Genomic DNA, 17518 nt, shown 5'->3' with positions numbered 1-17518 from the left:
AAATATAGTAACAGTGGAAAGCATACGATGGAGATGTAGTCAATGTGGCCACATTGGGAAGAGGAACAAGCACCTATGACCACTCTTCTCCCCAGTCCATCTGTGGGGTTCAGATGTGAAGTTTATGTTTAAATAGAGGGCAAGAGTTATGAATAACTAGGAACCAGAGAGATGGTTCGGTTAAAAGCATTGAGTGCTCTTCTGGCGAACCCGGGTCAGTTGATTCCCAGGATCCACAAGGTGGCTTTCAACCATGTATGTTCTCTAATTCTAAGAGATCCAAAGTCCTCTTCTGACCTCCAGGGCACCAACAACTGATGTGATCACAGACTTATGTTCAGGCAGAACATCCGTGCACATAAAATAAGAAATTAAGAAAAAATTAAAGTATGCATATATAAAGTCTTGGTGAAGATGTAATCTCGTCCCTCACTGTTGTCTAACCTCCAGTTTCTTCTTGCTTAGAGGTCTGCAAAGCTTTCAGAAGCATATGAAATCTCTTTTTGGAAAATAAGTTCCCTGTATGGCTTGCACTAGGAGCTCAGCATTTTCCTTCTTGCAACAAGAGAACCCTGGGGAAATTCCAGTTCCAATGGGACCCATAGTTTCAGTAGTTTGATAGCCAAAGGGAGATGCCCAAGATGCCTCTTTGTCTCCTCTCTTGCCAAGACCATTACAGTTTGCTATGGTGGGGAAACCTTCACATTGTCCAAATCATCTAATCCTAACTATGGAGTCTTTCATTATGTGTGGATAGACCAGGGATGAATACAGAATGGCTTGTGGGAGTTGTAACTTAAAAAGCATCTTGTGACCTGTTTAGCCATCCCATGCTTCCCTCAGAATTGGTATAATAACTGAGTTTTTGTTGCCAACACAAATCAAAATGCTGTGCTATTCATTAGAGAGACGCAATGGCCCATTTGTGGCAGTGCAGGTTGATTTGACTTAGAAAGGACAGGTGAGTAGACATGCTTGTGTGTAACATGAAGGCTAGGCTGCTTGTTTGTTGGGGTTTCTGTCCCTTCCGGTACCCTACAACTGCTTAGCCCCAAAGAAAATCACACAGAGGTCTCTGTAAATTATAAGCTGATTGGCCCTTTAGCTCTAGTCTCTCACTGGCTAACTCTCACATCTTGATTAACCCACTTTTTCTGATCTATGTTAGCCATGTGGCTCAGTACCTTTTTTCAGTGGGGGCAGTTCACATCCTGCTGCTTGGGTGGTCTAGGCAGAAGTGGGAGGAATCAACTTCCTCCTTCCCAGAATTCTCCTGTTCTTCTTACATCATTTCAACTTCCTGTCTGGTTTTCCTGCCTATACTTCCTGCCTGGCCAATCAGCATTTATTTATAACATGACTGACAGAATACAGACAATTCTCCCGCACCACTTGTGGGCAGCCTTTCTGGAAGTCCCCAAAACAAAGCCTGCCTTCTCTGTCACCAAGGCATTAGTGAGGAGCAGGAGACTGCCTACTTTGACTGATGCCCCCTGATATGAAGAGGTATAGAGGGTGGCACACACAATCGTGTTTGCAGATATGGGTTCTTAGAGAGACATGCAGCGTATTTTTTCTTATAACTCAGATCTTTAGTGGACATTGTCCTCGTGTCCTTTCCCTCCTGTAACTTGTAAAAGATGCAGGCATCATTCAAATAATCTGTGGGCAGACATTTGCTGTGTAGTTGCCTTTCAAGAATTTACCATCATGATACGGATGCAAGAAACATACAGAGCTCCGCTGGGGAAGATGTCCATGTAATAGAACACAGAGGAGTCCTGCTGGGATCTCTCTGTTATTCAGAGAGACACTTTTCTATGCATGCTTCTCTTCATCTTTTTCTTGATTCCACGGAGGAGAAAATTTATTTTCACCACCCACATATATGACATAAAGGTTTTCAGTGAAGTAACTCTGAAACCTTGGAGGCAGAAAGGAGACTTTTGCTCCAGCAGCCAGACTTCAGTCATATTCCCCTCCTCTTCCCATCCCTCCCCTGGACCACAGCTGCTTCCTCGAAGCGCAGCACGCCACCGGCACAGCATGGGATGTGCCCAGCTGGTTTGGTTTGGTTTCCCTCCTCCCTTGCCTTTTCTTCTCCATCACAAGCATGTCCTCTGCTTCTGTTGAGGCATGGCCAGCCTGGCCATTATCTTCACAGCCAGGGAAGAAGTCATTGTATGCTGGTTTTGTTATTCAAAATCTCACCAGTGCCAGTTCGGAGAAGGACGGCTAGGTTGAACCGAGGATCACTAGAGATTTTGTCTGTACGATCCAACTCAGTTTTATAAATAAGAACATGAGTTTAGATTCTAAAATTATCTAGTAGATTCAAAATAAGCTGCATCACTACTGGAGACGTCTATTACTCTAGAAATCTGAGGTGTCCTCTGGCCTCTAAATTTCCACCGGATCAGCAATAAGACATCTTGGCACCTTTGTCGCCTGGTTTTCCCTGGAAAACACTTCCTCAGAGAAGCAGGCGTGGAAGGCTCACACAAGAGCTCCAATGCCCTGGGTCTGAGTGAAGGTGCCTTGAGCCACCCAAGTTGTAGTACATGCAGTAAAGTTGAGGTAGGTAGCAGATGTGCCACCAGCCAGAAGGGTCCAATTTTGAGGTGGCCGGAGCATTTCTGTGTGATAAGAGAAAGTGGTGACCAGGTGCTGTGAAGGGCAGAGGCACCTTTTTTGCTGTGGTCTCAAGCGTGCCATCTTTCAATAGCAGTTAAAGGGCCATTTGATGAGAGGAGCTGGTGGATTGCACACTGTCTGGATCCATTATTGCTGTTAGATCCTCAGGCAGGTGCTATCACAAGAGGCCAGGCTTGGCTTTTCTCTCTTTTCTTCAATAATGCTTCTCTTTTTTTTCCTTTTTTCAACATTCTGCCTGTCTTTAGGAGGCTCCAAACAGACCACTTTAACCTACTTTTCTTCTAGTTTTCAAGTTTGTATCTTTCTCTTTTCTCCTCCGGATTCCAAAAGTAGTGTGAAGCCACCAAAGTTCATACTTAAGCAGTTTTGTTTCTGAGACTCGTGTCCCAGGCTTGCCTCATCGTTTTGTGCTTCTCCTCTCTATAAAAACACAATGGCCTAATAAAGCTACTGGTCATTACTGTTCGTCGAAGATGTCAGGGGACTTTAAATATTCTTTGGGGCAGTAAATGTAGCTGCCGACAATTGCAGGTTTGGGAGCATTCTCTACCTCCCTCTGTGTGCTAGAGGATCATGGTTGAGCCTGTTCTCCTATGGCTCTATCCTTTTCTTGCCAACTGCATGTGAGGCTTCACATCACCATAGATGATGCTCTGACAGTTCATATATGGCTCATTCTCAAAGGATAGGCCCTTAGAATGGACCTATATGTTCCCTACAAGAAGAATGTCCTTAAGGTAGACATATGCACTTAAAGGGAGCACTGGCTTAGAAAAAATAATGGCAACCAAATGTCTTTCTGGGCCTTCTTTCCCTGTCAGAATTCTTCCAGGATGTTGCCAAGGTCAGCCTATGGGATGTCAAGGAGGGTCTCATGAGAAGGGGAGCTGCTGGGACGATAGTGAAAAGTTGTACATACACCCAAATGCCAACGGCTGGGATGTGTTTGGAGCAGACGGTAGAGCCCTGAGGCTTGCTGTCAGAGGATGACAGAGATGAGTGGAGGAGCGGGCTGTGGAGCACTGCCCAGAAGCCTTGGATATGAGCAACCAAAGGCGTTTGTTTCTGTTCTTGGTATAAGAGCCACTTTGGGCATTGTGGTAAATGTGTCCTTGTGACAAAATACTCATGGAAAGAACTCAAGGAAGAAAGAACTTACTTTGGGTCTCAGTTTTGGAGGTTTTTGCCCATGGTTGGCAGATGCATTGTTTCTAGACTGTAAAGGTAGACCATTGTGGTTGAAAGGTACAGAAAACTGAGTTGCTTACTTCATGATAGCCAAGAAACCAAAACAGACAGAGCTCCCATCTTTCAATCATCACTTGTGGCTGGATCGACCAGCTGAGACTGGCTGTACCATACAATCTTTGGGAGTCTATTTCCTACCCAAATGAAAAGAGGAGAGAGGATATTGAAGTAGAAGGCTGGTGTCTCTCTAGATCCCGGGAGATGAGATGGTGAGGGAATCTGAGTGAGTCTTTGAGTACCATAGAATCTTTCTCTGATCTTGGCCACTGAAGCTGCTGCCCATAGCCATTGGCTTTGGGTCTCTTATGAATTCAAAGACTTAAGTTCATGGGAGAAAGGTGAGTTTGGTTTCTTCATAGTTGGTGAGAGAGAGAGAGAGAGAGAGAGAGAGAGAGAGGGAGAGAGAGAGAGAATAAATGGTTACAGAGCTCTAAATAGAAAGGGAAGTGGTTCCAGGAAAGAGGTCCAGCTCTCTGTGGGCTTCTTGAAAGGACTACGGCAGAAATTGGAGACGTGGTGGATACAGGAAGAGACATGACCTGGTCAGTCCAGATGTTCCAACCTGGTGTCCAGGTGCTTCCTTTCTATTTCCATCATGTAGTCTGGTATAGCCCTTTAGGCAGATGTGCTCAACAAGAAGGTAACAAAGAAACAGGAAACAGAACCCTCTCCTGACACTGCTGCCTCCAGAAGGCATCCAAGCCATTGCCTTGGGGGCCTGCCCTACCCCTACTGGAGCAGTTCCTAGCTCTTGTTCTCATCACGAGACATTTCTGATCTGCTGAACACCCATCCCACCCTTTCCATCTACTGCCTCTCTGCTTCCTCTGCTCCGCTGACCTCTGACTGTTTCCTGTTTTCTGATGAGAGTCCAGCTGCAGCTTCCCCTGTATGGTTAGTCACAGAGGGGTGAGTTTAAAATCGTATCCTCGTTACTCATATCTTTAATGTCTTTCTAAAGAAGGTGAAATACCATAGTGTACTTCCGAAAGAACTATGTAGAACCCTTTGGAGATGTGGCATGTCTGCAGAGAGGGAGGGGCTCTTGGCCAAACTTCCCAGCCTAAGGTCTGCTTCTCCCCACCAACCGGGCACTCACGCTGACTGAGGAGCAATTATTTATTTCACTTTTTTTCCCTTTGAAGAATTGTCTCCTCTGCATTGTTATGGAGACTGGATAAATGAGACAGAGAGATGAGGGCAGGTATGAGCAGGTGACAGGAGTTGGCTGCCGAGTTACCTTTGTGATCCATCTCTGCAGACGCCCGTGTTAATTCCACAGGGACTCAGCAAGTCTGATACAGAGCGGTGACAGTTTGGACACCTCAACATGACCTTGGATGTGCCCAAAACCGCAGCTGAAACTATGCCAATTTCTCAGTGTAGTATATCACAGGGGCTATGTAACTGTGCTGGAAACTGGCTGCATCCGGAATGGTAGCTTGTTTGCAGAGGAACCTCTCTGGCCCTGTGAGGCAATGTGGTGTGAAGAGAACACTTCTTCTTCAGCCCGTATTCAATAATTAGACCTTCACAGGTAGCCCAGGATGTCCCTCTGGTACTACCTTGGCCGGCTAAGTCCCTGTGGTACTCCTCACAAGGCTGTGAGAAGCCTGAGCAGTGTGTGTCAACAACTGTGCCCGTGGCTCAGGGTCTGCTGGTCAGCATTTCCTACACCGTGGACATTTAACTCCTATCTGCTTTAATTTCAGTTGCTGGGAGAAAAAGTCACTAAGAATCTGCTTCTGGCTTCCCAGAACACGTTGGTTACAAGAAAGTTTTCTCCCACAAAGTAATGGAAAATTGTTTCTGACAAGAGTCATTTCCTAGCTTCCATCCACTCTGTTGTTCTCATTTCACCAGAAACCAGATCTCTGAATTAGTGGTTCTCACAGTGTGTTCTCCAGACTATCACCCTCCACAGTAGGTACTGTTGGGGTTACGACTAAATGCAGTGTTTTAGTCCCCAGGCCAGAACCACCCAGCTCACTGTTGAGAGCTCTCAGCCAGGATATTCAGATGCAAACTGAGTCTGAGAACCGGAGATGTAGATGTTTGTTTGAGGTCTTGTAAGGACATAATGGAACATCAAAGGTGAAAAGTAGAACAAATGTAACCATCACTGTGATTTCCTTATATAGATGTTTCTTGGGCTCAGCTCGTTTGATCTGTTGGTTAGCAACAGCAAATGAATCCACCCAGTGTTTGAGAGGCTAAGAGTTCATGGAGTAGGCTTGTGCAATACTTAGCAAGTAGAGATAAGAGTTCAGCAGGCATTGGCCGTGGGGGTATGAGTTTCTGGTAATCTGCATGAACCCAAGAAAAGTTCAGAACAGGGTCTGCCCTTGATGTCATTGCTGTGAAAGTTATTTCTAGTGAAGCTGTGGAATGGGTTGAACTTCTGGGGTTTCAAACTTTCAGAGCTTGGTTTCTATCAATGCAACCCAAGATGAACACCATTGTTCTGTGAGATTTGAAAGGAAGGGCACACCAAGAGTTTCCTTGGTCCAGGATCTCTCATGCTGTCTTGAATACCCTCAGTGTGTTCTAGGTGTTTTCCTTGAAGCCAAAAAGGAGACGTGGAATACACCCTAGACCAGGCTAAGTGTCACCGGCAACCAAGTTACCTTGAGATCTTATTAAAATGCAGTTTCTGATTCCCTGTCTCTGATGTCAGGCTTTGGGCTTTACACTTCTAACAAGCTCCCAAGTGGTGGTGGTGCTGCTTGTAGTGAAGAAGCAGCTTACTTGTCAGCCACAGGGTAGCAGTGAGGTGTAGTCCCACAGCTTCCCAAACATGGATGTGTACATAGTTCACCTCTGTATAAAAGCACCTCAAAGAATGGCAAATGGCTCAGGGTTCTAGGTGAATGCCTTCACCTTGGAGCCCGGCCAGGAAGCAGATCCCTGAAACCAGGCGTAATGAAACAGGCCTGTAATCCTAGCACTCTGGAGGCTGCAGCAGAAGGACAGAGTGTAAGATTAGAAACCTAGGTTACATGTAGAGATAAGAAAGACAGAGAGAGCGAGATAGCGAGAGAGAGAGAGAGAGAGAGAGAGAGAGAGAGAGAGAGTCAGTCTCAGGCCCTGCCTCTAGGGTACTAGATCAGAAGCTATTTTTTCAGCAACCTCCCCTCACAGTGTACAAGTTTGAGGAGCAGTAGAGCTGACTTCGGGACTATTGATTTGCAAAGCCACATTTGGTTTTGTGTTCCACTTTCACCATCTGGAACTTTTTACTTACAGAGGCCTTGGTGTTTTCGTTTGGCCTTAGGCTCCATAAATTATATAGGTGATCCTGGATACACTGTTCGCTATCAGGAACTATCAAGCTCCAGTCTGTATTTGATTCAGCTGAGCTCTCGTAAACTTGATATTTCTGGTTTTCAAAGACAGAGTCAGGAATATAAGGGGTGGTGGAGTTTACAGATCTTTCGTGTGACTCTGATGTAAGTGGCACATGCCCATGTTGTGAACTAGTACGCTGGCATCTCCCTACTTGGGGCTTCTACCACTTTCATGCCACATGCCAACATCATACCCTCCATTCCCCAGCATTGCCAGAAAATCCCCTAAGTGCCGCAAACGTGATGAACCCTGGAACAAAAGTACTTCTAATTGAGCAGATTTCCCCATAGGAGCTCTCAGCAAAATGTCCACCTGTGTCTGAACCACCTACAGTGTCAGGAAGCAGGCAGGAGTGGAAGGTCTCACTGGCAGTACTTGGCTCTATTATTATTATTATTATTATTATTATTATTATTATTATTATTGATGGTGATATACTACTTTGAGGATTCAAGAGAAGCAAAGACACTTTGGGTTGTCTTTTTGACACTGCAAAATACCTGAGCGAAAACACTTGTAAGGCCACTGTGGCTCGTGGTTTCACAGGTGTGAATCCATCATATTCAGTGAGGTGGGAAGCCGGAGCAGAGCAGTTCACATCGTGGCAGCAAGAATCAGAGAAAGAGGATGTTCCTGTGTCACCCCCTTGAGATGATGAACCCCAGATTCTTGGGGATCTTTCTTCCTTCCCCCTCATCCTCTCAAAGATAAGCCCATGTATATAGTTTACTAGTTTCCAAGATTCTCCAAAGCCAGTGAAGTTGGCAATCAGAATAAACCGTGAAACCTTTCCACTGAAAAGGTCACCTTTGCACATTGTAAAGCAGGCACAGTGGTAGAAATAAGACATTAAAGGAGGCCTGTCTTCAGTGCTTTCTCTTTCATTGCATAAGACTCAGGCAAGCTGGGAACTCTGAAGTCCTGGTCTTCAGCACAGGAAATGGATTTGAGCATTTTCCTCAACAATTTGTTGCAGGAACCCAATGAGACAGTGTGAGTGTGGACGTGCTTTATACACAAGAGAGTGCAGCAATTTGAGACATCCTGTACAATCCATGCAGCACAGCTCTTCCCGGCATCGCAGTAAGGAGCACTGTGGCTGGGAATTTAGCCGTAGGCCATAGGACATATTTGGTATAACAAGAGAGGAAAATGAATACAGACAGATATGATGAGAACTTGGCGAGAGTTACTGGGTGGTTTCAAAGTGCAGAAAAGAAAAGAAAGCTTACACAAGTTGAGGACTCCAGATGCAAAAATAAAAAGAAAGGGAATCTATTTTTATATGTGCAAACACTTTTGAGATTTTAGAAAATGTCTTTAGTCTAGCAATAATTGAACATTTCTGCCCTGGGTATAATGACGATAAATAGCAGTAGTGGTGGTCCGTATTTAGTTTTGACTTCAGAAGCCTTCTGTTAGAATTTGCTATATTGAGACGAGTGGAAGGATGGTTTGTAGTTAAAGCTCGGTTTCTGAGCCAGCACATATTAACCGTGAATTGGAAAAGCATTTAGCATCCTTGTGCCTGGATTATTTTTCCAATAAAAGTACACTTTACAGGGCTGTTGCAACCACTGAAGAGCTTAGCACACCCCAGACTCCCAGACCGTGGCAATGGGGATCATTATTGTCCACATCACGAGCATCCTAGAGCTGAGCTAGGAGGGTCAAAAGTGTGTAATGGTGTATTATTTGTATTTTGATAAGTAAATCTTGCCTGAAGACCGGAGGCAAACCTAACGCCAGTAGAGGTCAGGTAATGGTGACACACACCTTTAATCCCAGGATTTGGGAGATAGAGGCAGATGGAGCTCTGTGAATTCAAGGCTGTCCTGGGATACACAATGTCAATGCAGAAACAAATCCAGGTGGTGGTAGTTCACACCTTTAATCCCAATCCTAGGGAGTCACACACCTTTAATACCAGCATAGAGGGAATATAAAATGAGAGGAGAGAGAGGATTAGTCTGCTTAGTTTTGCAATTGTCCAGCCTTGGTAGAGGTAAAACTTCTCTAGTGCTTTGGCTGTCTTGTTTTTCTGGTTTTTGGCTTGATCCCCATCATCTGTCTCTGGGTTTTTATTATTTGTGTATAGTAATGTTTTAACATGCTAGATATTTCAAGTATGCAAGATGCCTTGTGTTTGCACTTAGAGGTCATTAAAACGATCATTTCTTCCTGTGGCATTAGTGACAGTAAACTCCTCAGGATCTAGAAAGCTTAAACAGTGGGTGTTTTAAAGCCATAATCCTACAAGTGCCCTACTGACAAGTTCGTGAATGTTCTACCCATTGCCAAGCAAACACAGGAAATGCATGTCTGTCCACTGGGTATAAAGGGGGAAGATGAGGCAAGATGAGACCTGTTAGCTTGGCTCTAATGGCCTCTGCTTTCTCTTTGGTCCTTTCACTTACCTGTCTGGTTTTATCTTGCAGGTGTACAATTGACAATCGAGTCACCCGGGTGGCCTGGCTAAACCGCAGTACCATCCTCTATGCCGGGAATGACAAGTGGTGCCTAGATCCTCGTGTGGTCCTCCTGAGTAACACCCAGACGCAGTACAGCATTGAGATACAGAATGTGGATGTGTATGACGAGGGTCCTTATACTTGTTCGGTGCAGACAGACAACCACCCGAAGACCTCCAGGGTCCACCTCATTGTACAAGGTGTGTGGGACTTGACTGGGAGGCCTGAAGGGGTAACTGGGAATGTCAGTGTTCATTGTTTGTTCTGTGACCCCAAACCAAGATGATCCTTACTGTTCTGCCCAGTGAGGACACCTTTCTTGTGGTCATCTTGCAGCTAGACATTGAACTTTGCAATAATTTGCTTGTTGAGTTGAACTAGTGTTTCTTGTATTCCAATAATATTTTTTGTACAAAATTATCTTCTAATTATTGCTTTCCTTGGCTTTTCCTCCTCTTCACATTTTTAAAATGTTGCACCCAACTACAAGTTTGCTTTATTTTAAGACCAGAATTTTAATGCTCTTCTGTTGCGGTACATATGCCATGCCCTAGACCAACCTTCAGCGACAGCAGAGCCAAGAAGCAGTGATCTTACCTCAACCCAGGAACTTACCTCAATCACCCCCACAACGTGCACGTGCACGGTACACGCACGGCACACGCACGCGTGCGCACACACGCGCACACACACACACACATTCTGGTGTAGTCTACTTGTTTTTCTTCATCTGATCCAGGACTTTATCTCCCATTCCTCGCCTATAAGACTGGATTCAGAGTCCCTGCTTGGCTGGTCTTCTGTTCTCCTCTTGTTTGTATTTTGTAGACTTGTGATTTGCTTGGGGCTTTGGTGGTGTTTGGGTGGGTTTTGTGGTATTTCTCTGGGTTCTACTCTCTCTGTTTTCTCACACCATGGGGCTGGCATTCACTCTTCAGAAGTGGTCCTTGGGCATCAAACTACACGTAACAAACAGATGCACTTCTGGTTATTGAGCGGCAGTTTTGAGCCACATTGTGTGCTTTCTGATGGAGAGGCCTAAAACAAGTATTACTGCACCCCAGGGGCCTCTTCTTATGAAACCGGGTAAATGTGAGCAGTGGGGTTAGGATTACATTTTACACACAGATAAACTAAAGTACTTATGAGAAGGTCTGGCCCGAGGAGGAATATTTACCTGTTAGTCACTGTGCTATTGAATGTTCCCTTTGTTTTTCTTTAAACCATATTGATATTTTTAAGCTTATAGTAATGTTGTACAGGAGGTTAAATACTTGTCTCGTTCCCTCAGAACTGAAGATCTAGTGGAGTGAAATCCTAGATTGGAGTCCCCCCACCTCACCCCCAGATCCCTGGCTCTCTTCATCCAGTGAGATGGCAGGTGTCAGGCAGGGCAGGGAAGTCCCCTTTGTAGCCTGCCTTCCTGACAGGATGCTTGAGAGTGGGGTGAAAAGCTGGGCTGACTGGTGAGAGAGAAAGAGTGAAGAGGGATTGAAAAGGGCAGATTGTAAGAGTGAGGGGAAGTCTCTGTGAGAAGACGAAGAAAGCAGACTGGGATCATGAGTCAGAACTGGGAGAGCAGCCATGAGAGGGGAACAGGTTAGGATAAGGAGACACTGGGTACAGGTGTACAGTTTAGTCAGAGGCGAGGGCAGCAGTACACTGAAAGCTATCGGACTGTGACAGATGTGGTCACATCAGGGTTTTATAACTTTTGCTTATTGTTTTTTTTTTAACCAAAAAGTGATGTTTTCTTTCTTTCTTTTTAAAAAAATGAGTATTTTTTTTTCCAAACAGGTTTTTGGAAATAGCATTTTTAAATAGAATTGCATAGCTGGTGTTTGTGTGTATTATAAATAGCAGACTAGGTACCGCTGTGTGAGATTTTTGTCTGAGTTTGTATATATTTCCAACATACAATAGATTTTCCTAGTAGATAGATAGACAAAATAAAAGTTAAGAGTCACCATTCTGTGGAGAGGTTTGTTGAACACTCCAGGGAAGCCACCTGAGATCTCTACCAGGCAGCAAGTACCTCCGAAGCCTGTCCTCAGGCAGAATAACTTGCAATGACCAAGAAAGGGTCAAAACTTTGAGCAGAGAAAGCATTACCATCATGGAATGAGAAAGGGGATGAAATGGAAAATCTAACACTTTTAGAAAACAAGACGCCAGGTTTTAATCAGTGTTTGTTTGTCTGTTTGTTTTCCTCCACATCTCCTTGCACACACCCATACGTGCCTGCTCTAAATAATGAACTGGTTTATACACATTGGGCATTTAATGTATGATTACTGAAGTAAATGTCTGGAATTATAGTACAAAGATCTTACATGGACTCTAAGAAGGAAGGCAGAATATTTTGGAGGTGAGACAACAGGAGGATGGGCATGGATACAGTCCACCTCCATCCTCACTCATGTCCAAGCTAATGGAAAATGTTTAATCCATAGCCAGGTGTTTACATCTGTGACTTGGCTAGGTGCCCTCTTCCCATGACACACCATCTCGAGTATTGGAATCTCATCTTGGGCTAATTTTCGAATGCTGATGGGTGTATTGATCTGGAAACAAGCTGGGTTAAAAAAGGCATTGGTCTTGTACACAGACTCAGCCCAAGCTAATCCGCTGTCAATATGCCTGGACTGAGCATTATTGACACGTTAATAAATAGAGGACCACAGTTTTCCCAGAGTCAACCTGTCCCGTTCTTCAAAGCAATCAGACAAGCTAAATAGAGCCAGACTCTGTATTGGAAAGAGGATATACTACCTTGCAGGATTAAAAAAAGAAATATATTTATCTTGGGATCATTTATTATACTGAACAGAGACTCTAATTCCCTTAGCAGAAGCTGACTGTTTGAATTTAAGTTGCTTTTCCACCAAACACCGCTGGAATGCAAGTCAGGCACATGGAGTTCTCCAAATAGTATTGTGATGAATTAAAAAGAGAAATACAAACATCGGGAAGAGCAAAGAAGAAACCTAGTATTGTGCCCATGTGGACTTAGAGCTGTAGAGCCAGCATGATACGTGCACGTGCACACAGAGAGATGGGGGAGAAATGACACTGCCACCACCTTTCACAATCTGTCTGAAGTCCGAGATTACTTGTAGCATCCTGACTGTCAAATACCCCACACAGTCCATTAGTTCTTTATATTAGGTCTTTCTTTACAGTTGCGATTCCAAATGATTGGCTCTTAAGCATAGTCATGGCACCCTAACCTCATTTGCCCCAGAAGCAGACATGAACTCCTTCATTCCTTCCTGCAATAATCAGTCTCTGAAAAACATTTCCAGCAGTATGTTCTCATGGCTTGGGACTTAGTACCTAAGGATGAATACAATGTTACCCTGGAAGACACTTCTGTGTGGAGAGATAGAATGGTGTCACTTTTCTAAATCATTCTCAAGAATCTGTGTGAGTACGAACGCTGTTGCCTGAATCTTACTCTGTAAGTCGACTGTTTTATTTAATTTGTCTTATAGATTCTCCTAAAATCTTTTCTTCTCCTCATGATGCTAAAAAAACATGGTTTCTAGAACAGGTCTGGTCAGGTTACTCAAATGTGGAGTGGATTCAGTTTGAGCTGGGTTGGAGTTTATAGCCCTCCATGATAGACTCAGACTGAAGAGGACTAACTCTCAGTCTGCTCACAAGAGCCATTGTGAGTCTCGGTGAGATCCATTGGCCCATCAGTGAGAATCCAAGGAAGAAATAGAGGCACTGATCTCATGCTCAGAGCCAGGAATGGGCAGCCTGAGCAAGAGAAGAAAGGTGCTTAGAAATTGCGTGGAGTCAGGAACTTGGAAGGAGCAGCTCGTGTAGGGGAAGGATCCAGAAGGTGTAGACAGAGCCCAGACAATTATACAGGCCAAGTCTCTTTGGCAAGGCTGGAAAAAATTATCTCTAGGAGGACAGTTTGGAACTCGTGTTGAAGGCAGGTGGAAGAGAATGTATGGGGAAGGGGTGGACTGAACGACTGTGTTAACTAGCGACTCACTAGGGAGACAGTTTAAAATAGTAGAAATCAAACAAGCCCTTCTTCAGTCACCGGAGGCATGTTTTCTAACACAGTAGATAATGTGGACGCAGAGCAGGGACCTGAGCTTCCATCACAGAGAACATTAGCGGACAGTGCTACCAGCGGTCACAGGTGTGGTGATGGTTTGTTTCCCTGCCATAAGGGCCAGATGTGGAGTGGAAACAGATTTTGGAGAGAAGATGGAAATAAGAAAAGATGGTATTCTTTTAAAAAACAGAAGTTGCTGGTGCAAGACTGGGGCTCTTTTCTTAGTGAGGACAGAGAAGAAAGCCTGAGTAAAAACGCAAATGAATACAAAACGCAAATGAATGCAAGGAAGATGGCATCCAGTGAAAGACCCCTGGAGTGGGGAGACTCTCCCTCAAGTCTCAGGATAACACAAACCCCAGGAACTCACGAGAGACTGTCCTTGCTGCATGCAATCACACGAAATTTATTGACAGGACAGGAACCAGTGCACTGGGGCTGAAACTCATTTCCCACGCAGGGGTAGCGTTCCACCCCAAGTAGCTGGGAGAAGGGGTATTTAAGGGAAGAAACCATAACCCAATAACCCAAAAGGGGTAGGGAAGGCATCATTGGAAAATTCTGAAAATGCTAGTGATAACCACAAGGGGGTAACTCCCTGTTTCTCAAGATTATAATCTAACTTTATGGTCAGTTAGTTCCTGGAACAGAGTCACTGAACCAGCTAACCTAGATTTTTGGTTCTTCCCTCCCTGCTAGATTTTTTTTTTTTTTTTGGCTCTACTCTTTCTGCTAGAGGGGTCTGAATTTATCCGGGTCTTTCACCAAATGTGGAGAATCAGCAGTTTTGTTCAAGGATTTGTGTAACCAGTTAGGCAGTCAGAATCTAGTCTTTTTGGATGGAATGGGAGAGGGGCAGCTTCAGCATTGAATGACACTCTTGTAGAAGACCCAAATTTGGTTCTAAGAGCCTATATTAGATGGCTCACAATCACCTGTAACACCAGTTCCAGAGAATCCAATGCCTTCCCTCCTTTGTCTTCTGCAGACAAATAAATGCACAATACAAATAATTAAAAAGAAAACAAATCTGGTAAAAGCCATGTCTATCCTCTAGACCTTCAGATTTCATCTTCCTGGGTATAATTAATAAGCGTCTGTTTCTGAAATCTAGCTGCATGGTTCAGCTCTCTATTTTGCTGCTAGACAAGCTTCATGTGTATTCGAAATAGCGGTGCTGTTGTCTCTGTTGGCCCCATGGAGGAAGTGAGACCTTGGAAAACAGAGAACAAAATACTGCCCCTAAATCATTTGTCAAGTTGCAGGCAGCTCGAAAAGACATTTAAGAAGCGCTTTGTCCCCAAATCCTGTTAGTGTTTATACAATCCAAAGCCCTACAGCAGTGACTACAGAACAAGAAAGGCCTTCTTCACCCAAGCATGGAGAAGGACTTCTCAGCCTTGACCAAGTACCCTTGAGACTCTAATCTCACCTAGAAAAACATTTTCATAATAGAGAACAGTAGAAGGCAGACTTTAGAAAAACAAAGATATTCCTTTCATAATAAGAAAAAAGCTTTTGTCCTCTTTATCAGTTCTCCAGGCCCTATCTAGGTCTCTCCATTGTCATTAGAGCATCTAATCACCCCCTCCCCTTTTGTTTGATGCAAATGAGTTTTTCTCTTTCTCTCTAGGCAGAGTTAATCTGAAAATCCCCTGCTATTGTCTCATAGTTAATTACCTGCCTTTGGAGTCAAGCAGCTCTGAAATTCTAGTGCAGGGGTGGGGGTGGGGGACCACTGATGTCTACTGTACAGTACAGGACCAAAGGAATAGAGCCAGGACACAGGACCCAGCCCCTGTGTTTATGGGGCTGAGAGACCTGCAGCCAGCTGGTGACACAAGCAATTCAATTGTGACCATGCTAACCCTTCATTTATGTTTTATTGTCTCCAGATTCCTAATCCTCTCTTCTTGCCAGCCTGGTTCTGTATGAGTGTGTGTGTGTGTGTGTGTGTGTGTGTGTGTGTGTGTGTGTGTTTTTCAATCTTGAATAATTAATTGACCTTGTCAAGCAAAACTCATTACTGTGATTAAGAGAACAGGAACAGTAACTTTGAATTTCTAAATACCTGTGCACCAGAGGCTTTTACAGGTGGGCCCCAACAAAAGAAAATCTGAAGCCTAGACTATCAGAGGGAACGACGCTATCTGATACTTAAGTTTGAAAGCAAAGATTTCTGTCTCTCCACACACAGCAGGAAGTACCATCTCCCCCTCATACTGCCAGGCTCCTGGAGTAAGGAGAATCTCTTAGGACCAGTTGCCTTCCTACTACAGCTGGCTGAGTCCATAGTGGAGGGCAGCAGCTCCAACCAGTCACCGACAGCCAGGATTCCCTCACACAGCAGAACTTTATATTCTTGTCTAGGTTTCAATAGCCCCAAGTGACAGACGGTGGAGAACATTGGGACAGTCTCTTCTTCTGCTTTCTTCAAGAGATATATGAAAACGTACATTTTCTCTGATCGTAAGGCTCTGCACTTAAATGTGGTAGAACTTTGAGAAGCTATGGAAATTAAATTCTCCTATGAAATTGAAGTGTTCCTCAAAGCACTGTGAAAGTGGCAAGGAAGTAGGACATTCTCCCCACAATTGATCTGCAAAATGTAGGCAGCATGTCGAAGAAGCATCTCACTCTACCTGAGGAGGTTTTCAATTTCTGGAAGCCCTTAAGGACACTGGAGGGGCATCCCTTGCCAGAAGGGCTAGGCCAACGCTCACATCTCAGGAACTTCACCAAGAGCATACTTGTTCCATAAGTCAAGCAGGGTGAGTCACACTGGCTTCATTAAAGTCATTTCTGTTCCTTTGGATATGATTTCCAGGGTCGGGGGAGTGCAGGGGACATTCCTTATGTCTTCTAGTTTGGAAAACTTGGTATCACCTCTCTGGTAACAATAGCAGCCAGGGCTCCTCTGAAAAATCCTTTACTCTGCTCATGGCTCTAAGGAAACAGGAATTTAGGTGACCATGACTGCTTCTCAGAACTTCAGGGAGTCTGCAACCATCCTCCAGGTGAACAGTTAGGGCTCCCTGGTGAAATTCTACAGACAGCCAGGAACATCATTTCCCTGAGGTGGCTTTCCCTAGGGAACCTGAACTGCCTCCAAACTATCTCAGCTTTACCATGGGGTGGAGAAGTTGGCAGTTGGTATCCTTATTCCTTATGCAGCTTCCAAGTAGAAAGATTGTCGTTTGTTTTGGGGAAGAATAAATTCAGATCTTAATAGCAGAAGGGTCAAAATACATTTTCTGTGGCCTTCCACTTCCACATTGGAGGTACTGCTTTATTCAAACTAATTGTGAGACAGAGATTGTTTTTCTTTCTTCTATTTTTTAAGCCCCCTTTCTGCTCACGCCTTTCAGATATTCTTAATTAAAAATTGTGTGAGGTTTTTAGGAGGCTTCCTGGGAAAGCAGACATATCTAATTCTAGAATATGTCCTCACTGCCATATCCCTAAAGGCATGTGGAGTTGGAGGCTGTGGGCTGTGCACACCATGGATTGCAGAGTGATATCAAAGAAAACGTTATTGATCTCAGTGCCCTGAGTGACTCAGAGTGACTCTTGCCTACTCAGGAAGACTGATGTGCAGTGTGCCTTATGACTTACATCCAGGTCACTGCTCTCTTCCTGAGAAAACAAAAAATCTTCAGCTTCTTTGGGCCTGGGCAGACATCATTATAGATGACTCTCTGCCTATCTGTTGCTGAAC

General features: G+C 44.4%; 1 protein-coding gene across 4 annotated transcripts in view; it reads left to right on the top strand.

Annotated features, from left to right (window-relative positions):
• The window catches only part of Ntm (neurotrimin), a 978430-nt gene that overhangs the window by 782394 nt on the left and 178518 nt on the right, over positions 1 to 17518 (top strand). For all 4 annotated transcript variants that reach the window (XM_041657209.1, XM_041657210.1, XM_041657212.1 and 1 more), the window contains one exon: positions 9690 to 9922. In XM_041657209.1, coding sequence (XP_041513143.1) covers positions 9690 to 9922 — 233 coding nt within the window. The remainder of the gene's footprint in view (positions 1 to 9689; positions 9923 to 17518) is intronic.

The sequence above is a fragment of the Microtus oregoni genome, unplaced genomic scaffold (assembly GCF_018167655.1).
Source record: "Microtus oregoni isolate MIOR12 unplaced genomic scaffold, Mior012 000008F_ref0000371, whole genome shotgun sequence".
Lineage (NCBI taxonomy): Eukaryota > Metazoa > Chordata > Mammalia > Rodentia > Cricetidae > Microtus > Microtus oregoni.
This window is presented reverse-complemented; position numbering and strand designations above follow the sequence as displayed.